The sequence below is a fragment of the Tachysurus vachellii genome, chromosome 19, assembly GCF_030014155.1.
Source record: "Tachysurus vachellii isolate PV-2020 chromosome 19, HZAU_Pvac_v1, whole genome shotgun sequence".
Lineage (NCBI taxonomy): Eukaryota > Metazoa > Chordata > Actinopteri > Siluriformes > Bagridae > Tachysurus > Tachysurus vachellii.
In genome coordinates, this window is record NC_083478.1 from 4,907,904 (window position 1) to 4,935,332 (window position 27,429).

General features: G+C 37.1%; 2 protein-coding genes and 2 pseudogenes across 2 annotated transcripts; 2 read left to right on the forward strand and 2 right to left on the reverse strand.

Annotated features, from left to right (window-relative positions):
- Positions 1–218: 218 nt before the first annotated feature.
- LOC132862851 (uncharacterized) lies at positions 219–2,264 on the forward strand. Its single transcript, XM_060895177.1, has 6 exons — positions 219–518; positions 703–1,032; positions 1,144–1,248; positions 1,494–1,604; positions 1,675–1,709; positions 2,099–2,264. The coding sequence occupies exons 1-6, from the start codon at positions 458–460 to the stop codon at positions 2,162–2,164; spliced, it is 708 nt and encodes a 235-aa protein (XP_060751160.1). The 5' UTR covers positions 219–457; the 3' UTR covers positions 2,165–2,264.
- Positions 2,265–11,085: 8,821 nt separating this feature from the next.
- LOC132862484 (structural maintenance of chromosomes protein 1A-like) lies at positions 11,086–26,901 on the reverse strand (annotated as a pseudogene).
- LOC132862852 (structural maintenance of chromosomes protein 1A-like) lies at positions 14,145–16,568 on the reverse strand. Its single transcript, XM_060895179.1, has 4 exons — positions 16,479–16,568; positions 15,889–15,936; positions 14,691–14,929; positions 14,145–14,500 (listed from the first exon to the last, which is right to left on the reverse strand). Exons 2-4 carry the CDS (start codon positions 15,898–15,900, stop codon positions 14,290–14,292), a joined length of 462 nt encoding a protein of 153 aa, XP_060751162.1. The 5' UTR covers positions 15,901–15,936; positions 16,479–16,568; the 3' UTR covers positions 14,145–14,289.
- On the forward strand, positions 18,671–22,888 carry LOC132862251 (uncharacterized; annotated as a pseudogene).
- Positions 26,902–27,429: the final 528 nt, after the last annotated feature.

A 27,429-nucleotide genomic window follows, 5' to 3' on the forward strand; every position in this document is an offset into this window, starting at 1 on the left:
CAGAACAAATTTCAAGAGAAGTAAAGAAGTAGAAGTGAAGTGAAGCTGAATTTTATTTCAGGATGAAAATCCTCCTCCTCGTCATCCTCTACATGATCTCAGGTCAGATATTCATCTTTAGTAAACTGTATGTGATGTTATTCATCCTGGATTATGAGAATATTAAAAGCTCAGTAATGTTACTGACATAAGTGTTATTTTGTTTTGATTGACAGGTCCAGTCGACTGCTCTGATGTGATTGGTTACTCAGGTGGAAGTGTCCTTGTGTTCTCTGATATAAACTGGTACAAACACAATAGTAAATATATCTGCAAAGTGAATGAAAAAGGCTGCACTGATATAATACGTGTTGACACCAAACGCCACCAAGTTCAAGAAGGAAGATTCAAGTTGTATTCAAACACAAACAAACAGTTCTTAGTATTGATCAGAAAGCTGAAGCCACAAGATGCTGGAATGTATAGATTTGGACTGGGGGATCAGAGCAACTTGACCATGAACCTAAAAATTTATAATAGTGAGTAAAAAGGTTTTATATATATATATATAAATATAGACAAAATATTTATACAGTAGACATTTATATAGACAAAATATTTATATCCAGAGCTAGTACTTTCATAATTGTGCATTAAAGGTATTACACATCTATAAAGCTTAGAAAGTCTATTTTTATTTGTTTGTTTTTTTTGAATTGACAGATACATTTTCTGGGTTGCCAAAAATAATAAACGCTTATCTTGGGCAGAATATTACCATCACCTGTAACTATCCAGGGGAGTATGAGAGAAACACCAAATATGTCGACACAGTGGATGATGACATTAAAATTAAATCAATTCTTGATACTAACACGAAATTTCAGAACGGCAGATTCTCTATTTCTGATGACAGAAGTGCTAAAGTTCTCAGTGTGAACATCAGCGACGTGAGAGAAACTGATGAAGGATTTTATTTATTTAATTTGTGGAATGGAAAAGGATCAGTCAGTTATTACATCTACTTTACACAGGTGTGGCTACATGTTACAGGTGAGCATTATATTTTTGACATTTTGAAAATAAATCTTTCTGACTCAAAATAAACCTCACAATAAACCTGTGTGTACAGACAGATGATTTTTTTTTCAATCTCATATTTAGAACTGAGCACAAAAATTCCCACAACAACAACAACAAAAACAACAACAGACACCGACCTGATGACCTCAGCAGCACTGATAGAAACTCCATCTGCAGTGTGTTCCAGTAAGAACTCTTTACTCTTTATACATAACTCACTCTTTCATTGTATTTTTGTCTTCTTTTAGCTGCTAATGTTACAGATTGTATTTGTTTAATGTTAAAAATATGAAAATATGTTTCTTCTATTGATTTGCACATATTTCATTTCTTTCTACTTTATATTTATATTTGCACACATTATATTGTAAGATATGTGTTTGGTTAATGTGTTTGGTCTGTTCCTGTATCGTTTCTATTTCTGGCTCCAGCTTCCTCTATCATCATCATCATCATCATCAGTGTGTGTGTTTTTGAGACTCTGCTGCTGATCGGAGGATGTGGGCTAATGATCTACAAAGTGAGACAGAAGAGAACACAAGGTGAGATTTACACACACACATGCACACAGACAGAGCTGCTGAAAATTCATGTCTTTGTTTATAATTACAGAAAATACAGCATTCAAGAGTAAAGAGAATAAACAAGTGAGTAATTGTGTGTGTGTGTGTGTGTTTGTGTGTGTGTGTGTGTGTGTGTGTGTGAGAGAGAGAGAGTTTGTAAATGTGTGAATGAAATGAAATGAATGAATGAAATTGGGGCATAGAAGCCTTTATTATCACCACATAGACATTACAGCACAGTGGAATTATTTTATTTGCATATCCCAACTGAGGAGGCTAGAGTCAGAGAACAGGGGCAGCTATGATACAGTGTCCCTGAATCAGGGAGGGTTAAGTTCAGTAGCAGCTTGGCAGTGCTGGGGCTTAAACACTGCCCTTCTGAGCAACAACCCTGGCCCTTAACCTCTTGAGCCACCACTGCCCCACACAGGATAAAGATTTGTACAAGTAATATAATTTTTTTCTGCTTTCAGCTTACTCCTGATTATAACACAGATTCAGCTTCTGTGTATGAAAACATCAAAATGAGTGCAATTTAAAACTGCACCAGAGAAAGAATCAGTCAGAACCTCCTGCTCGAGCTGCTGAACTCTGTTGTGCTTAATGTTGTGAGTTGCATCGTAGTGGCTCAAATCTCAATTATGTACTGTCTCTCTTCACTTCATTATGGTACTGTTATCTACTGTGTGTGTGTGTGTGTGTGTGTGTGTGTGTGTCTGTCTGTCTGTCTGCTTTGTTTTGTTAAATATAAAGTTAATTGTGAGTACAGAGCTACTGAGGAAAAGTTTTAGACAGTGCTGAAGAAGAATGCTTTTGAAAATATATACTTTAATTGCTTAATTTTACCAATCTACAAGATACAAAGTGAGCAAACAGAAGAAAAATCTAAATCAAATCAGTATTTAGTGTGACTACTGTTGTAAGACCCTGGCAGGTACAGGATGGAGTTACAGGAATCTTCCTAGGCTCCAATTCTGGTTCTCAGCAAACAAACCCAAATAAATACAAAGATATATCTCAACCAATTGTTAACTTATCAGTCAGAAGACAGACAGAAATAGATAGTAAAAAGAGAAGGAAAAATAGGAAAAGAAGGGAGGGAGAGACGTAAGGCAAATAGACAAAGGAAAATCAATGTAAAAATACAAAAGGTTAAAGAGTTTGTTAAAGAGTTGAAAGAATTAAATATGAGTGACTAAAAGAAGACAACGAGGGATCAGACGCTGTACCTAGACAGCTGGAAGAAGTTTTATTTTCAGAAGTTCAGGAGAACTCTGAATTGCTTTCCTTTTTCTTATGTTCATGTATTCTCCTATAATAGATTTGATAAGATTAATATTGCTTATTTTGAACTTGTAAACTTAGATGATTATGTTTCTTGCGGTGAAATCTTTAAAGCCCACTGTGCATTCTCAGGTGAAATCTGCAAATGAAGTGTTTCAACGCTCGCTGTTGAAAATTCGACGGCGAGAGAAAGTTTCAGTCATATGAAATCACAGCTTTGCAGCTGCAGGGAGTTAACTGAAACCATATAACCTTATATAGAATTGTTTAAAGATGAGAATAAACATGAGTAGCACTCAGGGTCGCAGACAAGAAATGCTTGGAGGACGAAATTTGATGTTGGCTGTCGAAAAAGCCCAATGGGGCCAGACTCGACTCGAGCAAAATCCAACTTGCAATAGCAATGTTACAAAGTGTATATAAGGCCCATGAAATATCATCTGGGTGTACATTCTAGTGTAGGCAGCCTCAGTGCATGTTATACTCTATGTGCATCAGAGAACAAACACAAGCTTACACTTGGAAAGTGTTTCTTGATTTGTTATAATCTTTGCATTTTAATTACTTTTACTTATTCTTATACTGTTTGATTATTTGAAGGCGATTTTATTTGTAATTTTCTTTTATTTTACTTTACATATATTACACACATTTATCTGTATTACATTGCTTTTAATAAAAACAAGGCCTCCCATCGTGAGGACCCTGAAAAGACAAAAAGGTCTAAGTCTGACTCCTTCATTTAAAGATTCAAACAATAGATTAGGTAGAAGAACTTGAAGAGGATCCTTTCTTAGAAGACAGAGGGACTTCGAAGGACAGCTGCGTTCAAGGTAAGACAAACTCTGATAGTTGATCTTGTGATTTCAAAACAAACCCGTGCAAAATAGGACACACCTCTTAGTGGGATTGTGGAAGGGTTTCGTACGCAATCCGAAAACATGTGTCATTAAGGGACACGTACGTCAGTATAAATTACTTCACTACCCCACCAACAATTCTTACACTTGCACAAAGTCAGGATTTTGTAAGATCAGAGTCACATGTATGATTGACCAATTATACCAAGCATGTGCAAATCATCAATTTCATATGTGGGTTGAAACATAAAGCTGGGTAGGGGCTTCAATCCGAGTAAGCAACAGACAAACTCTGCTAATAAGGTGAGGTTGTGGAAGACAGTTTCATGTCACAGGTCATACACCATGGCAAGACTGAGCACAGCAACAAAGCAAACAGTTAGTTCTACTGCATCAGCAAGGTCTCTCCCAGGCAAAGATTTCAAAGCAGACTGCGATTTCATGATGTGTAATTTGAGGAAACACAAAGAAACAGGCAATGTTGTGGATCGTAGACACAGCAGTCGGCCAAATAAACTTAATGCAAAGATGAAAGACACATCATGTACTGTCTGGAGAAGTCTGGCCAGAAGTGGTCTTCATGTAATTGCAGACAAAAAGCCATACCTTAGACCTGGTAAAAAAGGCTAAGGGGCTCAACTATGCAGGAAAACATATGAATTGGGGTGCAGAAAAATAACAGCAGGTGCTCTGAACAGATGAGGCAACATTAGAAATATTTGGCTGTAGCAGGAGGCTTTTTTTTTTGCCTGGAGAGCAGTACAATAATGAAGGCAACAGTGAAGCATGGTGGAGGTTACTGGCAAGTTTGTAGCTCTTTGGTGTAGAGAAGAACAAGGAGTCCTGGTAGTGATGGTTTGGCCCCCACAGAGCCCTGATCTCAACATCATTGAGTCTGTGTGGGATTACATGAAGATACAGATGGATGTGAAGCAGCCTACATCAAGAGAGGATTTGTGGTTAGTTCTCCAAGATGTTTGGAACATCCCACCTGCTGAGTTAGTTCAAATAATGTGTGCAAGTATACCTAAAACAAATTATTCTGTTTTGGAAGCAAACGATGGTCACACCAAATACCTGTGTCATGAGTCTGATAACAAGAAAGAAATTTAGTGGTTATCTCATTCACATACGTTTTCGTTATACTCGTTCACATAGGTTTTCGTTATAGGTTTTCATTTGGTTGTGCTGTTGATGCTTAAGACAGAGATCTACTGTCTATATAATTATGTATATCTACATGCTACATGTCATTGAAATTCTCATTTTGTGTATCTATGAATCTTTATCAATAAAAACACACTGCTAACCTGTGCTTTAAACACTGCATTCATTTTTCTCAGCACTCTATATGAAGTTTGTTCTTTCTTATTTGATCTAAATTCATTGTTTTTAATTAACAGTGAACATTTGAATTCAGGACAATTGAAGTCCGATATTTTGAAATTTTGCCACTAATAAAGGTTTACCACTAATTAGCTCATTTAATTATTTTATTTCGCTTTTATTTTTAGTCAACACTTCTTTACAATAAAGAACAGTGTTGTAAACACTCTTTGACCAAAAACAATGATAGAGAGAAAAACAGAAAAAAGGAAAAAGAATATCAAGGAAAACGGAGAAGCAGGAGACAAAACATCAAACTCTGAGCAAAGAAACAGGCTAAAAAGAGCTACTTAAATAACACAAAGAAAGAAAAAAAAAGAAAAACCTTGCACAGGTGTGAAAAATGCAAGTGATAAGAAACCACAAAAGGGTACAATGAAGGCCCCTAATCACCAGAACAAGTCCACAATCCTGATTTATTGGCCATTTTTTCCCTAATATTTGTAACAACTTGTGAAAATGGAGAAGAAAACCCAAGGTGTGGTTAATATTAATGCAAGGCACTGTATCAAATCACACAAGTGTACAAATTAAATGTTAACATTTGTGACTTTGGTTCATTTAGTTCAGTCGGGGTGGGGGTGGGGTTAAAAAGTATGTTTGTGGTTTTATTTTAAAATAAAAGTTACTTTGAAATCCTAACATTTGGATGTGCAGCTTAAGTGCAAAGTACTTTCTGAAGTCACTGTATTTCAGTGTTTAACTGCATATATAGAAAAAGTTTAAAAGCTGACCAAGTAAAGATTTATTACAAGACATTTATTACAAAATGTGGAATTTGTGCAGTTTTTAATGAAAGTAATACAACAAGAATAGCAGAAGCTGTTCATAGTTCCTTTCTCTGCTTTGTAATGTAAGAAATATTGCTGATGTTATATATATATATATATATACACGTATATGTGTCTTTTTACATAGTTCACCAAAAATTTTTCATAGTTCACCAAAATTATTATGACACAACTGCAATGAAATCTAGAATCCTTTCATTTAGTCATTTAAGTAGATGAAATTTACCTCAAAGTTTGGAATGGATTGTGACTGTCTCACATTTCAGTCGATTGCTGTTTTGCACAATACTTTACAATACCTCAGATAACAGCTGCTACAATACTAATGTGTTCATTCCAGTATTTCTGCACATGTAATATTTGCACATGAACATACAGTATTTACACTGGTCGGTAAAACAATTATGTATTTGAATAATTCTAATCAGTCTAATTCCGCTATGTGAAGACACCCAGTTCCCTGACAAATACATATTTCCCATGACTGTGACACACTGAGGTTCTGATTGTAAGACACTGATCCCATGACAACTACTAATCTGGTGGCTTTAAAGCAAATAACTACACCTAAATAAATAAATAAATAAATAAATAAATAAACATTGCACACAATTCTTGATTTTTTTTCACTTGATTCTTGACCCCTCTGTCTTATTATCAAGTTAGAGTGTCAAGGCATGTCAGTGCAATGCTCAACCACTGTGCTTATAAAGCTCTGGACATTAACTTACTTTCATGTTTTAAAAAACATGTTTTGTACACCTATGTATGTATGCAAGCAACTGATAAAACACAACCCCAAAAGAAAAAATAAAATATAGTGAACAAAAAGATCTGTTTAACAAAGAAAACCGTATACATGAAAGAATTTTAGATGGGGTTCATACAGATCTGGATCACTTTTTTGCAACACAGTTGTGTAATTCCTTCCGCTGAATATAGCATTGTTTGAAAAGAGGAAATGAAGCACAAAGACATCACAAATACAGCACAAAGACATCGGATCAAAAAGTAGAAGTGAGGATCAGCTCAACTTTCATCAGTATGAAAGTATCATTTAAGGATGTACATTTATAATCACAGCCTCCAGTGTCACTCATATGAGGATAAGGTTCCCCTTTGAGTCTGGTTCTTCTCAAGGTTTCTTCCTTCCATTCAAGAGCGTTTTTCCTTGCCACTGCTACCTGAGTCACCTCAGACTTGCTCATTGGGGATTTACACATTTAAATATATCTAATGTTAATCTTGAATTTTGCATTCTATTAATCTTTATATTAATGTTTATAATAACCTTTTTGTTCTATGATTATGTTCTGTAAAGCTGCTTTGAGACAATGTCAATTGTTAAAAGCGCTATACAAATAAACTTGAATTTAATTGAACTGAACTGAATTGAATTTTCCTTGTCATGATCCTCTACCTGATCTCAGGTCAGATATTCTCCTTTAGTAACTGTATGTATTTATTCTGGATTTGAAAAAATAAAAAAAAACTCAGTGAGGTTACTGACATGGGTGTGATTGTCTTCTGATTGACATGTCCAGTAGACTGCTCTGATGTGATTGGTTACTCAGGTGGAAGTGTCATTGTTGTCTCTGATATAATCTGGTACAAACACAATAGTAAATATAACTGCACTGATATAAAACGTGTTGACACCAAAAGCTACCAAGTTCAAGAAGGAGGATTCCTGTTGTATTCAAACCCAGACAACTTCTTCTTAGTATTGATAAGAAAGCTGAAGCCACAAGATGCTGGAATGTATAGATTTGGACTATACTAGTGATATATATATATATATATATATATATATATATATATATATATATATATATATATATATATATATCTCACTAGTATATATAGTACTTTCATATCTGTGCATTAAAGATATTACACATATATAAAGATTAGAATATCTATTTTTATTTGTTTGTTTGATACATCTTCTGGGTTGCTAAAAATAATAAACGCTTATCTTGGGCAGAATATTACCATCACCTGTAACTATCGAGGGGAGTATGAGAGAAACACCAAATATGTCGACACAGTGGATGATGACATTAACATTGATCAAATTCTTTAACCCTTCTGCAGACCTTGAGTCAATTTGACTCATCTGGAAAGTTTAATGTGTCATAACTTGGGTTTCCTTCCACATATTTGCCTGAAATTTACCAGGATTGTTCCAAATTATGAAGATTTATAAGATCTGTCTATTTTCGTTGAACTATGTGTTCGTAAAATAAATACATTCCTCCTCAAGTCATCCCGGGTCAATTTGACTCGTCCACATTTAGTGGGGCATTAAGACACCCTTTTGACCTTTTCAGCGCAATGAACATACATACAGACACAAAAATGCACACTTAAAATGTCCACTAACACCCGCACCCAAAACACACACTCACACATACCACACACACACACACATGCACACACACACATACACAAATTGGGCATTGCATTTCATTAGGCCTCCAGAAAAAAAAGCTACACATTTGTAAATAGTTCACACTTTTGATATGCCTTTGCCTAGCAAAGGGCAAAATATGATCTACCGAAATGATGCTACACACACACGCACACACACACACACACACACACACACACACACACACACACACACAGTCAAACACTGTTCAAAGCATTGGGCATTGCATTTCAGTTAGCCTCCAGACAAAACAAAAGCTACACATTTGTAAACATTTCACACACACACACACACATGCACACACACACGCACACACACACGCACACACACAGTCAAACACTGCTCAAAGCATTGGGCTTTGCATTTCAGTTTGCCTCCAGACCAAACAATTCATATTTTTATAAAGAAGTTCAAAAATAAAATACATGTGTTTTGCAAATAATATTTGTTTCCTCTCTCTTATTTATGAATTTAGTTGCATCAGTCAGCTTTGGCCTGGAGATATGCTGAGTAATGTTTGACATTTACCAGTTAGGTTTATAGTTCATAAATTAAGTATAATTAAAACATAAGAAGTGTAAAAGAAGTTTTATTCACATGAAATTATGCCATGTTTTTGAGTGGGGTGGGTGTGTGTGCCTGTTGTTGGTTGATCAGATGACATCTGGTGGGCAAAATAGATATTACAAGTGTAAAATTTTCACAAATGGTGATTATTAGAGATGAGCGAGTACAGCATTATCTGTATCTGTATCCGTATCTGTTAACCATATGAATTATCTGTATCCGTATCCGTACTCGGAGTGGGTGGGGCATAACCCGGAAGTAGGGCTTGTCTAGAAATGGGCAGGGCTTTAACCGGTAATAATTAATTTGTAATATTTATAACACTAGCTTACTACCTTTATGTTTTTATGAAATACAGCAAAAACGTGTCAGACACTCAGTGTCTGGTTACTGGTTAGAGACAGCTGAAGGTTTAAAAAAGAAAAAAAATCTCCGACAGGCAGAGATGCAATGCGAGTCGCATTCTACCAAGCAAGCACCACGTCTGAACGAACCCACGTTTACCAGAACTCTATTGGTTAGTAAGTACGTATTATTAACGTTACAACCCGAAGTAAAAAGCTGAAGAAACCCTAAACGTTAACGGAAAAGACCCACGAACCCGAGTGACTGAGGGAGAGACAGAGAGCTGTTCTGTGTGTGACTGTGAGTGAGCAGAGCGAGACACAGCAACACAATACATCTGTATGTGTGTAGGGGAGGGGCGCTGTGACTAGCCTATCACTGTAGGGGAGGGGCGCTGTGACTAGCCTATCACAGAACGCTGACACAATCAGCTACCCAATGATGATTTTCATTCAATCCGAGCACAGATATTGACTCGTATTACTCGTATAATACTCGTACTCGGCAGCCGAGTATCCGGCTCATCTCTAGTGATTATTGTAGAATTCAAGTCAATTTGGCCTGGAAAAAAAAAACAGGTTTTATTATTTGCTGACATTAAAAATGGTCAAAACAATCTCCTGGCTTTGAAATATACCAGCCTGTAATTGTGCATCAACTTTTGTGCCTCTATGGTGAAAATAATTCAATTATTTTTTTTACTAGAAAATGAGGCATTTTTGCATATTAATGAGGTTTATTATACCAAATATTACAATTTTGCAAAATATATGTTAATATGTTGGAAAAAAGTTAAACTAAAAAGGCTATCATATATACTTCATTTTTTATAAGCAGTCAAAACAGACAAGGTCAAGTTGGCTCAGCGCTCCTAATTTGTATAGGAATGCAGACGAGGTCTGCAGAAGAGTTGGCAGATTCTGGAGAATGGAGAAGGATCAGTCAGATATTACACCTACTTTACACATTTGTGGTTACATGTTACAGGTGAGCATTTTATTTTTTCCATTATGAAAATGAATAATTCTGACTCAAACTAAACATGTGTGTTCAGACAGCATTAGGGTCTATTTTTAGGGTCTCAGTCATAGTCTTTTTAAAAGATACAGACAGCAAATTTCTACATGATTTTTGCATCTTAAATTTAGAACTGAGCAAAAATTCCCCCGACAAAAACAGGCACCTACCTGACGACCTCAGCAGCACTGATAGAAACTCCATCTGCAGTGTGTTTCAGTAAGAACTCTTTACTCTTTATACATAACACTCTTTCATTGTGTTTTTGTCTTCTTTTGGCTGCTAATGTTACGGGTTGTATTTGTGTTTAATGTGACACTCAGAGAAGTCTGGTACTCAGATATTGCAGGTTCTTGCACCATGACACAATTTGACCAGGACAGAGATTAAGCTAACATGTACAGTACACACACACCCACCCACCCACACACATTATATTTTAATATATGTATTCTCTTTAGAGGGAAATTCGACACTGTCTCAAGGCTTTGAGGAAGTTGTGTCTGAAGCTCTGTGTGCACACACCATTTTATTGGCTCGGAAAGGACACATGACAAAAGGTATACGTGCCAGCAAGTCCATATAAGGGCATCTACTTCACATTACTACAGCTTCTTTGTCTTCAGGAAGCGCTCTGTGTATGTTTGTTGCGACACACTCTCTTTGTGTTGCTTGTTTGGTCAAGGAGCATGCTTGGTTGGCTTTTGAGGGAGCCAGCTGCTTGCATTGCTAGAGGTTTCTTCTGTGTAAGCTTCGATCCTGCTTGGTTGTATTTTCTAGCCAAGCGTCTGCACCTCAAGGTTCAGGTCCCGTGTCTGCCGAGGAAGCGCGACGGCTTTGACCATGGCATTCGCAGATTGAGTTAGCGGAAGTGTGCTGTGATTGCTCCTGACCCAGAAGAGAGTATTTTGATCTGAGATCTGAGGAGCTCGATGTAGGCGAGAAGGGGCTTGTTTATCCTGATCTGACACCGCCATCGGTGGCGTTCCAGGAGCTCCTCAAGGAGAAAACTTGTGCTGTCGCTAAATTAATTTTAAAATTGCTTGAAGAGGAAGTTAGTGTCGCCCATTCTAAGCTAGATGATCTCTTTCTGACTTCCACACATTAGTATGGAGGTCTTGTGGGAATCCCTATTTGGCCTGTCCCTTTTCCCCGGCCACGCCTAGCTTTTTGTCCATTTCAGGGCTCAAAAATCATTGGTATACAAAAATGCCTAGGGTTGAAGAGATGCATGTGAGCTATCTCTCCCCTACATCACTTGCATAGAGGAAGACCGTGCTGCCTTCTAAGACATGCAGAGCCACCTCAGCTCTTGTGGGTAAGGCTTACAAGGCAGCAGGCCAATTTGTTGTGGCCCTTCACAACATAGGAGTCTTGCTGGCATAACAGGCTGACCTGCTAAAAGAGCTTGACTGTGGCAGTATTTGGCAAAGGCAGTATTTGAGCTCCGCTGAGGCAGAATCTTGAGCTCCATACCACAAGGCAGACAGTGTGTGCCATAGGATGGCTGTGCTAGTTGCTATGGAGAGGCACCTGTGGCTTTAATTTATGATAAGGATGGGCCCTTTCTCCTGGATGCCCTGATTTCACCTAAGGGCCTGCTCGGCGACGCAATGAGTTAGTGACTGTAGCAGGAGGCAGGTTGTTTACTAAAGGACTGGAGAGCAGTACAGTGAAGCATGGTGGAGGTAATTCGAAGATTTTTTTTGTTAAAGTTAAGTGGAATGGTTTGCCAATGGAAGGGTGGCAATAATTCTCGAGGCTGTTGAATCTTTCTAAAGTATAACAAAAGACAGAATACACTACTGTTAATTAAAGGGAATTGAGTTTCTGTATTTTATATATGTTACCTGTGAATGGTGAAAAGCAGAGCGAGGGCTGCCACCGTCTTCTTACCTCCAGACAGGTTGTCCATCGGCCTGAATCTCTTTCCAGGAGCCACGCAGTTGTAATTGATTCCATCCAAGTACGGTTCCTCAGGGTTCTCTGGGCCTAGGAATGCCTGTGATGGAACAAATAAAATGATTTATATTTATAACAGCGAACTCTCAAGAGTTCATAAACTGGATTAAAAACTACATTTGGCAGAACATAAAGTAACCTACCTCTCTCTCCAGATAACTACAACTATCTACCTAATTAATATAAAGCCTGAAATAAATCAGTTAATATCATTAGGCAGATATAAGTTAAAATGCTGGGTGATTATAAAAAGTTTTTTATCCAGTCCGTGCACTGCTGTTACGAGAGAGGGCCTTGTAGACATCATCAATATTGGTGGCGACAGACTCGAAGCAGGTCTTAAATCGGTTTAATCTTTCCTTTTTAATCTGTTCAAAAGCCTGCTTAGCCTTCTTAGCTTCTTAGTTTGTGTGTGTGTTTGTACATTTGAAGATACATTTAAAACTCTTCATGTCGTTATGTCTGAAAAGCTGTGAATTGAATTGTACTAAAAAACTAAGATTTACAGTGAGGGATAAAGCTGATGGAGATAATAAGATGGAAGATACAGAAGATGGTGAATTAGTTTAAACTTTGAAGGAGCTTATTAAACAATGTTAAATTAAGATATTAAACAATGTTAAAGCTTATAAAAAGATTTCAAACACAAAGGATAAGATGACGAAATGCAAGAGGTCATTATTATAATGGTTCTGTCACTTAATCAACATCAAAACATTCAGCTCTTTTAGAAACAAATAAGGCAAAGCCAAAGACCAAATAAACACCTCTGAATTGTAACGCATACACAACAGAAGATTGTTCTTTAACTAGCACTGAACTCTATTTTGGAATACAGACAATCCCAAAAGGAATAAAATCCAAATATGAAATAAAGCTGATGAAGAAAGGAAAGCTGAATTTCGCCATCTAGTGGCTGAAATGGCAAATTACAGCAGCCCAAAACTAGATAGATAGCGGTGTGTAAGAAAAATGTGAGTTAGTGTTAGAAAAAGTGAATGTTTAGTAAAGTGAATGCTTAGTAATAAGCTAATTAATTAATTAGCTGTGAATTGCACTGAAAAAAGTAAGATTTACAGTGAGGGATAATATTTACATTTATGAGAGCATGGCTGAGAAAAAGCCCACCAAATCTGATGAAGATATTAAGATGTAAGATGCACATCTAACTAGAAACATTTTATAACTATTAGTAGTTTATTACTGATTTTAGAGATGTGGCTTGGAAATTGAGTAGACAGCTAATATAAAGAGCACACAGTTCTGTACACTCGACCTTTTTCCACTAATAAAACACTAACAGTAAATTACATGTGCTAACTATCATTAATTATCATTAATAATAACTAGTCATCTGTCTAACTATCATTAATTAACTAGTCATCTGTCTAATAAGATAACTGTTTTCATTTCAATATGTGCTGTAATTACTGCTAGCAAACAGACTGCATCTTCAGTAGAAGTATTTGGACCAGAGGTTTTCTTTAAAACTATTGGTTGAAATTCTACCAATCAGGACGCATTCTGTTGCTAGGTAGATTATGCATCAGCTAAAAGTAGCCTTGTAGTCTTGTGTAAAAGCTTGTATAAAATCTGTATTTCTATGATATCCAATATTCACAAAGTATGTAAACTTTTTAACTGCTAACATTGGCTTCTTAGCTACTGTATTGGGGACGTTAATGATAGCTAGGAACATTAGGGATATCCAGCTTGCTAATAGTCTTAATATTTTGCTGCGGAAAACATGACAATATGAGTGTCAGCTGTTTAATAACAAAATGGTTTGCTGATAGATGTGCAGTCCAAATGTTACAAGCACTCACAGTTTTTTTTTAGCAATCTCATTCTGTCTTTTAACTTTCTCCTCCAAACTCTTGGATATTTCTCACTCCAATCTCTTTGCAGAATTCCACAAATACCTCATCCTCCACCTAGAAGGCAGTATCGTTACTAATTCAACTGACAGTTATGTGTCTGAATTCAGAGTTAGAGATGTACTGGTATTCAGAGATGGGCTACAAAGCTGCTTCAAACTCCTGCCTGTCCATCTCCACAGCTCCCTGTTCTCGGTCCAGCTCCTCCATGTCTGCTTTACGCTTCTTGTACATCTTCTGAGCATTCTGCAAAGACTTTCGTGCTGCCTCCAGCTTCTTTAACTTGTGTGAGGTGTTCTCCTTGGCCTTGATGTATTGAGGCCGTTTCTGGTTTAACTCGGCATCCTTCTCTCTGTAGGAAGCAGACAGTGGTTTTAGACTGACAGAATATTCAGGAGTGTGAACTTTGTTAAAGACATTAAAGACATCATTTCAATGTATTTTATTCTAATGATTATTTGAATATATTTTATCTCAGAGCTCTAACACACAGCTGTTGGATTTTTAAGGAGTAATTAATAAGAAAGTTCTTTGTCACACACTTTATCTCTTTCTCCACATTCTGCTGCTCTCTCATCATTCTCCCCAATTCTTTCTTCTTGTCTTTAATCTCCTCATCTATATGATCCATCTTCTTTCTATCTTTTTCGATCTCCCGGTTATGCTGGGACAGCTCTCGGTTGAGCTTCTCAATTTCAGCCTCATTGTGGTACAGTTTGAAAAGCTGTAACTGCACATTAGCTCTAACAACCTCGTCTTTCAGCCTCTGGTAACGCTCAGCCTGGGGATGAGGAGAGACGGACAGAACTGTGAGAACTGTGTGAGGTTGTAAAAATGGATTAGCTGGTTTAACATGTTTCAGTGGGAGGTAGATAGTGGATGGGAATAGGTAAATGAACAAAATGGAGGGAAATGGGGCAAAAATATAATTTATTATTAATTTAAAATCTAAGGTGTCTTTGATGATTGGTGTATGTCATAATTGGTGTACTCATTATCCTTCATATTGAAAATCTTTTTTAATGTGTATTTACAACAAAAACGTTCATTTTGAAGTTAATGTATTTGTTTTTGAAACAAGATGCTCTTATCCAGAGCGACATACAAAAGTGCTTACTGTAGGTCTCTATCATTGAATACATTAACTACACTAGGTTCACTAGGTTACAGACGTAAGATACCATGAGCCTAAAACACTGTTCTTTTTTTTTATTAATACACACATACAACAAACAGGGAGAAAGTGCTAGCTCAAATTCTGAATAAAACAGGACAAAAATATTATTTATTATCAATTTAAAATCTAAGCTGTTTAGTGTATTTCATAAGTGGTGTACTCATTATCCTTCATATTGAAAATCTTTTTTAATGTGCATTAATGACTACCAAATTTTAAACTGCTGAAAAATAATTGGTTTGATTTAGCCATTAAACTAGTTTTAGCCTTAGAGCAAAAACATTCATTTTGAAGTTAATGTATTTGTTTTTGAATCAAGATGCTCTTATCCAGAACGACATATCCAGTGCTTAAGTCTCTATCATTGAATACATTAACTACACTAGGTTCACTAGGTTACAGATGTAAGATACCATGAGCCTAAAACTCTGTTAAATTTTTATTAAATACACACATACAACAAACAGGGAGAAAGTGCTAGCTTAAATTTTGAATAAAACAGGAAAGAGAATTTTTGTTCTAGTTTTTACACAAAAGAATCTTCTCATGAATAACCTACTTACTGTATCCATCATGGGGAACAATCAGATCTTATCTCTGCCAACAGTTTCCTACAAACATCAAAGGGCATTATGGGTATTCTGTATTCAATTCAATTCTAATTTATTTGTATATCGCTTTTAACATTTGACATTGTTTTCAGAACATAAGAAACATAATGCAAAAAGTTTTAAAGATTATACATTATATTATAAGATTAATATAATGCAAAATTTCAAGATTAATATTGCTTTTATATTTACATGTGTATGTATTTATCCCCAATGAACAAGCCTAAGGTGACTGTGGTGACTGTGGTGAGGAAAAACTCCATTAGATGGAAGAGGAAGAAACCTTGAGAGGAACCAGACTCAAAAATAAACCTCATCCACATTTTGGTGACACTGGAGGGTGTGATTATAAAATGATATAAACACCAGAGAGTGTTATTATGAATACTATCCTTCCTAAAGTCATATAGAGTCCGACAATTGTGAATTGATTACAGTACAAGGTTGTTGTCCTCATACACCACATACAGCTGGCATCTCCTCTTTGAATGCCCGTATCCTCATAAAGCATTGAAGAACATTGCTACTAAAATCTTTCATACCTGAAATACTAGGAAGTTTCTGGCCTTGATGAGGATTCCTAGTTTCTCCAATCCCAGAGCTTTAAAACTGCAGTGTTGTGAAAATCAGACTGTTTGTGTTTTAGAGCTGCGTAATCTGTCGCCTGTGTCCACCCCCACCCCCCTGTTTTTTTCTATTGACGCACATTGCAGCGACAGGTCAAAATAATAGTCCTCTATAGGTATTTATATCACAACATCTTCATCTCATACAGATCCGCTCATAAATCATCTTTGTCATTAATGTTAAATTTATGTAATATTAGCTATAAATGAAGGCACTGTCTGTGTTACTGACATATTAGAGAAGAGAAGAGAAGAGAAGAGAAGAGAAGAGAAGAGAAGAGAAGAGAAGAGAAGAGAGGAGATGAGAGAGTAGAGAAGAAGAGAAGAGAAGGGAGGAGAGGATGATATTCCTCTGAAATTCCATTCCTCTTTCCCAAAACTGGTAACCCTGTGGTTAGCGACCGGTTGTATTCCTTAAGGTATACATTCCGTTCAAAAAGCATTAGCTTGCAATATCATCTTACTAAGTTCTTGCCCTACGAGTGTTGGGGTTTCCCTTTACGGATTACTGTCAGCAGTATCCTTCTGAGCAGTGAGGGTTGACCTTTTTTTTTTAAAGAGAGCCTTCATATAACATACTAAGCGCATCTTATCTTTTAACACACAAGCAATATTATTGCATACATATTTTGAAAGTAAAGAAAGAAAAAAAATTATTAAGAAATAAAGAAAACTTAATCACTTTAATATTCCTGTTCTTGATCCATTCTTCATTTCTGTCTCTTTTTCATCCATTGATATCTTCAAGCTTCATATTCTTGATTTTATACAACAGAGCTCAAGAATCAGAGATCATTATGGTACTGTTATCTACTGTGTGTGTGTGTGTGTGTGTGTGTGTGTGTTTGTGTGTGTGTCTGTCTGCCTTTGTTTTTTTAAAGTTAAAGTTAATTGTGAGTACAGCGCTACTGAGGAAAACTTTTAGACAGTGCTGAGGAAGAATGCTTTCAAAAAAAAATATATATATATATATATATATATATATAAAATATATAATAAGGTGGCTGTCGATAAAGACTCGGGGGCCAGACTTGAGAGCAAAATCCAACTTGCAATAGCAATGTTACAAAGTGTATATAAGGCCCATGAAATGTCATCTGTGTGTGCATTCTAGTGTAGGCAGCCTCAGTGCATATTATACTCTGTGCATCAGAGAACAAACGCAAGCTTACACTTGGAAAGTGTTTCTTGGTTTGTTATAATCTTTGCATTTTAATTACTTTTACTTATTCTTATACCGTTTGATTATTTGAAGGAGATTCATTCATTCATTCATTCATTTTCTACCGGTTATCCGAACTTCTCGGGTCACGGAGAGCCTGTGCCTATCTCAGGCGTCATTGGGCATCAATGCAGGATACACCCTGGACGGAGTGCCAACCCATTGCAGGGCACACACACTCTCATTCACTCACGCAATCACACACTACGGACAATTTTCCAGAGATGCCAATCAACCTACCATGCATGTCTTTGGACCGGGGGGAGGAAACCGGAGTACCCGGAGGAAACCCCCGAGGCACGGGGAGAACATGCAAACTCCACACACACAAGGCGGAGGCGCGAATCGAACCCCCAACCCTGGAGGTGTGAGGCGAACGTGCTAACCACTAAGCCACCGTGCCCCCTGTCTTGATTAATTAAGCAATCAATTAATTAATTTATTAATGAATTAAATGAATGAACATTGCACACAATTCTTGATTTTTTCCCCTTGATTCTTGACCCCTCTGTCTTATTATCATGTTAGAGTGTCAAGGCATGTCAGTGCAATGCTCAACCACTGTGCTTATACAGTAAAGGTCTGGACATTAACTTACTTTCATGTTTTAAAAAAATGTTTTGTACACCTATGTATGTATGCAAGCAACTGATAAAACACAACCCCAAAAGAAAAAAATAAAATATAGTGAACAAAATGTGGTCCATTTAACAAAGCAACTCATATATATGAAAGATTTTTAGAGGGGCTTCATGCAGATCTGGATCACTTTTCTGCAAAAAAATTGTGTGAAAAGAGGAAATGACAGAATTCATTAATTCAACAGCAGAAAGACATCGGCTCAAAAAGTAGAAGTGTGGACCAGTTCAACTTTCATCAGTGAGATAGACAGAGCAAATTTCAAAGTGAAGTGAAGCGAAATATCATTCCAGGATGAAGATTTTCCTCGTCATCATCCTCTACCTGATCTCAGGTGAGATATTCTTCTTTAGTAACTGTATGTATTTATTCTGGATTGTAAAAGAATTAAAAAGATCAGTGAGGTTACTGACATGAGTGTGATTTTCTTTTGATTGACAGGTCCAGTAGACTGCTCTGATGTGATTGGTTACTCAGGTGGAAGTGTCATTGTTGTCTCTGATATAAACTGGTACAAACACAATAGTAAATATATCTGCAAAGTGAATGAAAAAGGCTGCACTGATATAATACGTGTTGACACCAAACACCACCAAGTTCAAGAAGGAAGATTCCTGTTGTATGCAAACACAAAAGACTTCTTCTTAGTATTGATCAGAAAGCTGAAGCCACAAGACGCTGGAATGTATAGAGTTGGACTGGGGGATCAGAGCAACTTGACCATGAACCTAAAAATTTATAATAGTGAGTAAAAAGGTTTTTATATATATATCACACACAGTCAAAATATTTATATAATCCAGCGCTAGTGATTTCATAACTGTGCATTAAAGATATTACACATATATAAAGCTTAGAATATCTATTTTTATTTGTTTATTTGTTTGTTCAATTGACAGAAACATCTTCTGGGTTGTCAAAAATAATAAACGCTTATGCAGAATATTACCATCACCTGTAATTATCCAGAGGAGTATGAGAGAAACTACAAATATGTCAATACAGTGGATGATGGCACAAAAATTGTAGCAATTCTTGATACTAACACAAATTTTCAGAACAACAGATTCTCCATTTCTGATGACAGAAGTGCTAAAGTTCTCAGTGTGAACATCAGCGACGTGAGAGAAACTGATGAAGTATTTTATTTATTTGGTGTGTGGAATGGAGACGGATCAGTCAGATATTACACCTACTTTACACAGGTGTGGCTACATGTTACAGGTGAGCATTTTATTTTTTCCATTATGAAAATGAATAATTTGGACTCGAACTAAACCTGTGTGTTCAGACAGCATTAGAGTCTTTTTTTAGGATCTCAGTCATAGTCTTTTTAAATGTTACAGACAGCAAATTTCTACATGATTTTTGCACCTTAAATTTAGAACTGAGCAAAAAAATTCCTCCCAACAAAAACAGACACCTACCCGATGACCTCACCAGCACTGATAGAAACTCCATCTGCAGTGTGTTTCAGTAAGAACTCTTTAATCTTTATACACAACTCACTCTCTCATTGTGTTTGTGTCTTCTTTCGGATGCTAATGTTACGGGTTGTATTTGTGTTTAATGTGACAATCAGAGAAGTCTGGTACTCAGATGTTGCAGGTTCTTGCACCATGATATTGTCTATTCTGCACCATAACAGAATTTGACCAGGACAGAGATTAAGCTAACATGTGCTCACTCAGTCACTCACTCACACATTATATTTTAATATATGTATTCTTTTTAGAGGGAACTTCGACACTGTGTCAAGGCTGACGCTATGCTTTGAGGAAGTTGTGTCTGAAGCTCTGTGCGCACACATGCCATTTTAATGGCTCAGAAAGGACACGTGACTAAGGGTATACAGTACGCACCAGCAAGTCCATATGAGGGCATCTACAGTACTTCACATTACTACAGCTTCTTTGTCTTCAGGAAGCGCTCTGTGTATGTTTGTGTCAATTGTTTGTCCTGTCTGCCTAGTGCAGGGAAAAAAAATATTTAAAAAGCGCTAGGGAAAAAGAAAGAGACCTTTAATGGGTGTTTGCATCCGTGCCACCACTATATCACGAAGGACGACACACTCTCTGTGTTGCTTGTTTGGTCAAGGAGCATAATTGGTTGGTTTTTGAGGGAGCCAGCTGCTTGCATTGCTAGAGGTTTCTTCTGTGTAAGCTTCGATCCTGCTTGTTTGTATTTTTTTATAGCCAAGTGTCTGCGCCTCTTGGTTCAGGTCCTGTGTATGCCGAGGAAGCACGACGGCTTTGATCATGGCATTCGCAGATTGAGTTAGCGGAAGCGTGCTTTGATTTCTCCCGACCCAGAAGAGAGCATTTTGCTGTTCGTGTGGAGATCTGAGGAGCTCTCAGTGTCTGTGTCAAATTTTGGACCTGCGGGCTCTGAACTGTACTCTGAAGGCTTTCAAGTTCACATAGGCATTTTGCCAGAGCACAGAAGGTTCCTCAGGTCTTCTGTTTGGTCTAGCCCTATCACCATGCACATTCACCGCTGCGTCTACAGGGCATCCGTGTACTGAATTACCTGGTTGACTGGCTCATTCTGGCCCAGTCGAAGGCTATTGCGTCCAGTCATCAAGATGCTGAGAAACCCAGAGAAGTGTATGCTTCAATCATCAGGGTAGTCTGCGTTCTCCCTCTATTCAGTTTGGCATGGCAGATTCTGCTCTGGGCAGAGACTCGTGAGGATCGTGGACATGTGGTGGTATGGGTATTGACGTTCCCATAGCATCAGCCTTGACGCAGAGTCAAGTTCCCTTGAAAAGAAAATGCACCAGGATATGTATGTAACCCTGAGAAAGGAACGAGATGCTGCGTCACTCGCCACCTCCGGGGCGTCCATTTGCGCTTCCTTCCGACAAATATAAACTGGAGCAATGTAACATAGATACCCTTGTATAGACTTGCTGGCCAGAATTCCCTTTGTCACATGTCCTATCTGAGACATTAAATTGGTCTGTGTGTGCACACAGAGCTTCAGACACAACTTCCTCAAAGAAACGTTCCCATAGTATCAGCCTTGATGCAACATCTTGCTCCCTTCTCAGGGAACCAGGTTACATACGTAATCATCATCAGTGTGTGTGTCTGTGTGACTCTGGTGCTGATTGGAGGATTTGGACTAATGAAGATCTACAAACTGAGACAAAAGACAACACAAGGTAAGTTACACACATTCACACATCTGACAATTGAATATTAAGTTGAGCTTGAGCTGTTTAATTTTGTTTAAAAAAGGTTTCTCACATGAAGACCAGGTGAATTTCCGCATAATATAAAAGTTATTTTGACATTTTGTCCCCACCACACAAAGATATATGAAAACACACACATAGCTGCTGAAAATGTCTTATCTTTGTTTATTATTACAGAAAATACGTCTTCATTCAAGAGTCAAGATAATAAAGAAGTGAGTAATTGTGAATGTGTGAGTGTGTAAATGTGTGAGTGTGAGTGCACGTCTGACTGTGTGTAAGTGTTGTAGTTCTGATACAGTTGTGTGGCGGTGCATGTGCCACCGTCACAGTGTAAGTTTGAGTGCGAGTGTGTGAGTCCATGTGCTCAAGTAACTGTGTAGCATTAGTTTCTAAAGCTTGTTGTGTTGAATATGATAAAATTCAATAATGTGGTATATTTACACAGTTTATTGTTAATAGAATTCTGGGAATTTCCTCACTGATATAAAAACACATTATAATGTTAAAGTGAACACTGAAGCCATTACTGTGAGAGGATTTGAACGACTAATATATTTTTTCTGCTTTCAGGTTACTCCTGATAACATTGATTCAGCTGCTGTGTATGATCAGGTTACTCCTGATTATAACACTGATTTAGCTGCTGTGTATGATCAGGTTACTCCTGATTATAACATTGATTTAGCTACTGTGTATGATCAGGTTATTCCATATTATAACACAGATTCAGCTACTGTGTATGAAAACACGATAACAAGCTCAATGTAAAACTGCACCAGAGAAAGAATCAGTCAGAACTTCCTGCTCGAGCTGCTGAAGCTTTCTTTGCTTTCTTTTTCTGTGCTTAATGTTCTGAGCTGCATCACAAATCAGTACTAGTTCAATCACAAATGCATTTTCTGAAAGACTGCTAGCCGTCTGTGTGTCTGTGTGTGTCTGTGTCTGTGTCTGTGTGTGTCTGTGTGTGTCTTTGTCTGTGTGTGTCTGTGTGTGTCTGTGTCCAATATTTAATTGTTTATTTTTACCAAATTACAAGATGCAAAGTGAACAACCAGACAAATCTAAATCAAATCAATATCTGGTGTGAATGCCAGCAACTCTTACACTTACACACTTTATACTGTTACGTCCCTAAAAATGTTTTGTGGGAGTGCCTTATTTTCCTTAGTTAGGTTAGAGTTATTTACTTTGGCGTCACTAACGTCTCATTTTCTCTTGGGTTTATATTTTTATATTTAGTTTGAATTGTCCATTTATCTCCTTTCTCACCTGTATATAATAAATCACACATTTCGTTGTTATTTTGTGTCCTCTTTTGCTTACTACACCCACAAAAATGACCACAACCATAAATGTTACTTCTTATACTAGACAACTATTAAAAGGTCGTAACAAGACACTTGCACAAAGTCAGGGATTTTGTAGGATAGGAGTCAGGTGTATGATTAACCAATTGTACAAAACAGGTGTTAATGATCATCAATTTCATATGTAGGTTGATACACAGTCAAGAAACAGTTTAGAGTCTTAAATCTGGGTAAAGAACAGACAAACGGTAAGGGTTTCAAGATATTTAACAGGCAAGAAACAGACAAAGTTAAGGACCATAGTAACAGCAGTTGTCCAAATAAAAATAATGCCGATGAAAGACACATCATCTTACTTCCCTTTGACATCAGAAGATGACCAGCATTGCCACCAGTAAAGAACTGGCAGAAACCAATAGGACCCATGCACACCCATGTACTGTCTGGAGAAGTCTGGCCAGAAGTGGTCTTCATGGAATTGCAGACAAAAAGCCATACCTTAGACCTGGAAACAAGGCTAAGGGACTCAACTATGCACGAACACATATGAACTGGGGTGCAGAAAAATGACAGCAGGTGCTCTGAACAGATGAGGCAACATTTTAAATATCTGACTGTAGCAGGAGGCAGGTTGTTTACTAAAGGGCTGGAGAGCAGTACAGTGAAGCATGGTGGAGGTAATTCGAAGATTTTTTTGTTAAAGTTAAGTGGAATGGTTTGCCAATGGAAGGGTGCCAATAATTCTTGAGGCTGTTGAATCTTTCTAAAGTATAATAACAAAAGACAGAATACACTACTGTTAATTAGAGGGAATTGAGTTTCTGTATTTCAGAGCGAGGGCTGCCACCGTCTTCTCACCTCCAGACAGGTTGTCCATCGGCCTGAATCTCTTTCCAGGAGCCACGCAGTTGTAATTGATTCCATCCAAGTACGGTTCCTCAGGGTTCTCTGGGCCTAGGAATGCCTGTGATGGAACAAATAAAATGATTTATATTTATAACAGCGACTCTCAAGAGTTCATAAACTGGATTAAAAACTACATTTGGCAGAACGTAAAGTAACCTACCCCTCTCTCTCTCTCTCTCTCTCTCTCTGTCTCTCTCTCCAGATAACTACAACTATCTACCTAATTAATATAAAGCCTGAAATAAATCAGTTAATATCATTAGGCAGATATAAGTTAAAATGCTGGGTGATTATAAAAAGTTTTTTATCCAGTCCGTGCACTGCTGTTACGAGAGAGGGCCTTGTAGACGTCATCAATATTGGTGGCGACAGACTCGAAGCAGGTCTTAAATCGGTTTAATCTTTCCTTTTTAATCTGTTCAAAAGCCTGCTTAGCCTTCTTAGCTTCTTAGTTTGTGTGTGTGTTTGTACATTTGAAGATACATTTAAAACTCTTCATATCGTTATGTCTGAAAAGCTGTGAATTGAATTGCACTAAAAAACTAAGATTTACAGTGAGGGATAAAGCTGATGGAGATTAGTTTAAATTAGTTTATTAGTTTAAACTTTGAAGGAGCTTATTAAACAATGTTAAATTAAGATATTAAACAATGTTAAAGCTTATGAAAAGATTTCAAACACAAAGGATAAGATGACGAAATGCAAGAGGTCATTATTATAATGGTTCTGTTACTTAATCAACATCAAAACATTCAGCTCTTTTAGAAACAAATAAGGCAAAGCCAAAGACCAAATAAACACCTCTGAATTGTAACGCATACACAACAGAAGATTGTTCTTTAGCTAGCACTGAACTCTATTTGGGAATACAGACAATCCCAAAAGGAATAAAATCCAAATATGAAATAAAGCTGGTGAAGAAAGGAAAGCTGAATATCGCCATCTAGTGTCTGAAATGGCAAATTACAGCAGCCCAAAACTAGATAGATAGTGGTCAATGGAAACGTAAGAAAAATGTGAGTTAGTGTTAGAAAAAGTGAATGTTTAGTAAAGTGAATGATTAGTAATAAGCTAATTAATTAATTAGCTGTGAATTGCACTGAAAAAAAATAAGATTTACAGTGAGGGATAATCTTTACATTTATGAGAGCATGGCTGAGAAAAAGCCCACCAAATCTGATGAAGATATTAAGATGTAAGATGCACATCTAACTAGAAACATTTTTATAACTATTAGTAGTTTATTACTGATGTTAGAGATGTGGCTTGGAAATTGAGTAGACAGCTAATATAAAGAGCACACAGTTCTGTCCAATCGACCTTTTTCCACTAATAAAACACTAACAGTAAATTACATGTGCTAACTATCATTAATTATCATTAATAATAACTAGTCATCTGTCTAACTATCATTAATTAACTAGTCATCTGTCTAATAAGATAACTGTTTTCATTTCAATATGTGCTGTAATTACTGCTAGCAAACAGACTGCATCTTCAGTAGAAGTATTTGGACCAGAGGTTTTCTTTAAAACTATTGGTTGAAATTCTACCAATCAGGACGCATTCTGTTGCTAGGTAGATTATGCATCAGCTAAAAGTAGTCTTGTAGTCTTGTGTAAAAGCTTGTATAAAATCTGTATTTCTATGATATCTAATACTCACAAAGTATGTAAACTTTTTAACTTCTAACATTGGCTTCTTAGCTACTGTATTGGGGATGTTAATGATAGCTAGGAACATTAGGGATATCCAGCTTGCTAATAGTCTTAATATTTTGCTGGGAAAACATGACAATATGAGTGTCAGCTGTTTAATAGCAAAATGGTTTTCTGCCCCTGAGGTCTGACCATGAGGTTATTAACCAATCAATTCCGTTCTGCCTCCGAGACACAGATGCTTTCAGAACTATTCTGGTGACTTTGCAATTTTAAGATTTAAAATTTCCCAGTTATATTTAGTCAAAAAAATTCTAAAGCTAGCCATAGCTTCCTAAATACCGTGGCATACCGTCACTGGTTTCCTGGAACTTGTCCCAGACGCTCTCCAGCTTCTCCATGGCCTTCATGTTGGAAGCACTGATGCGCTGGAGGATGCTCTGCTGCTTGTTCAGCCTCTGCTGCAAGTGTTCATCTCAATCTTGATCTCTTCCTCAGACAAAGCATCCTGTTCAGAAAACAGATGACATCTATGTGGTTTTCATGTATAATAATACAGTCTGTGTTATAGAAATTGCACTAAGATTGATTTGGAATTTTTAGTGTAAGCTTGAGAAGTACTTTGAGGTCTTCATGTAAGTTGTTGTAGTCAATTTCTATGAGGGCCTCCTTGGCATGCACAGAGCTGGAGGTTTTGTGGCTGCTGATGGACTCATCAACTTGGGAACTTCCCTGCACAAGGCAACAATAAGCCAAAGCTTCACAAAAAAAAAAAGAATATATCCTCCATTTTGGGTAAAACTGCAACATTTCTATGGTATAGATGGTAATATATATTTTCTCACTTGGCAGATCCTAGTTTCTTGAGGATGTCCTCCATCTCTCGGTTTTCGTCATTGACTTCGCCTCTTTTAGTTAGGTGCTGGTTTTTGAGGTCCTGCAACTGAGCCATAGTCTCATCAATGATCTTCATTTGTCTGTGCTCTTCCTGAGGGACAAACTGAGATGAAAAGTTTCTAGAAATATCATCATCATCATCATGCTCATCTTCATCATCACCAGGAACTGCTTTATCCTGATCAGAGTCATGCTGCATCTAGAGCCAATCCAGGAAATATTAGGTGAGAGCCAGAAACACACCCTGGATTGGACAACAATCCGTTGCAGGACACATTGCACACACATATTCACACCTGGGGCAATTTAGCCAACGGATCTACCAGCATGTTTTTGGAGGTAGGGGGAACCTGAGAACCCATGAGGAGAACATGCAAAATGTTACATGGACAGTAACCCAAGCTCAGGATTGATCCAAGGACCCTGGAACTGAAATGATTTCCTTTGCCATTACCTTCTTAAGTCTTTCGATCTCACTCTCATCCTTCTTCACAGTCTGCTCCCACATCATCACTTTAATAATCACATTAATGTTAAATTTATGTAATATTAGATATAAATGAAGGCACTGTCTGTGTTACTGACATATTAGAGAAGAGAAGAGAAGAGAAGAGAAGAGAAGAGAAGAGAAGAGAAGAGAAGAGAAGGGGAGGGAGGGAGGGAGGGAGGGAGGAGAGAATAGAGGAGAGGAGAAGAGAGGAGAGAATACTAAACCAGAAAGTACTTTTGACCAACTTGCTCAATATAATACAAAACAATAAGTAGATTTTAATAAATCTATAACTGCAACCTACCAGTCAGTGGTGTAAAAGTTTTCAAAGCAAATAAGTACAATACAGAAAGAGACAACAAAATAAAATAAATTTAAAAAATCCCCAGATACAAGACTTAGGAATATTATAGGATATTAAAATAAATAAAAATTATTGCATGTGATTATTGAATTTTACCTTTCACTCAACTAGAGAAACTAAGCATTAGTGTGAAGCATTTTGTTTATTTTAGAAATTGTTTCCTGTCTTACTTTCGTGCCACA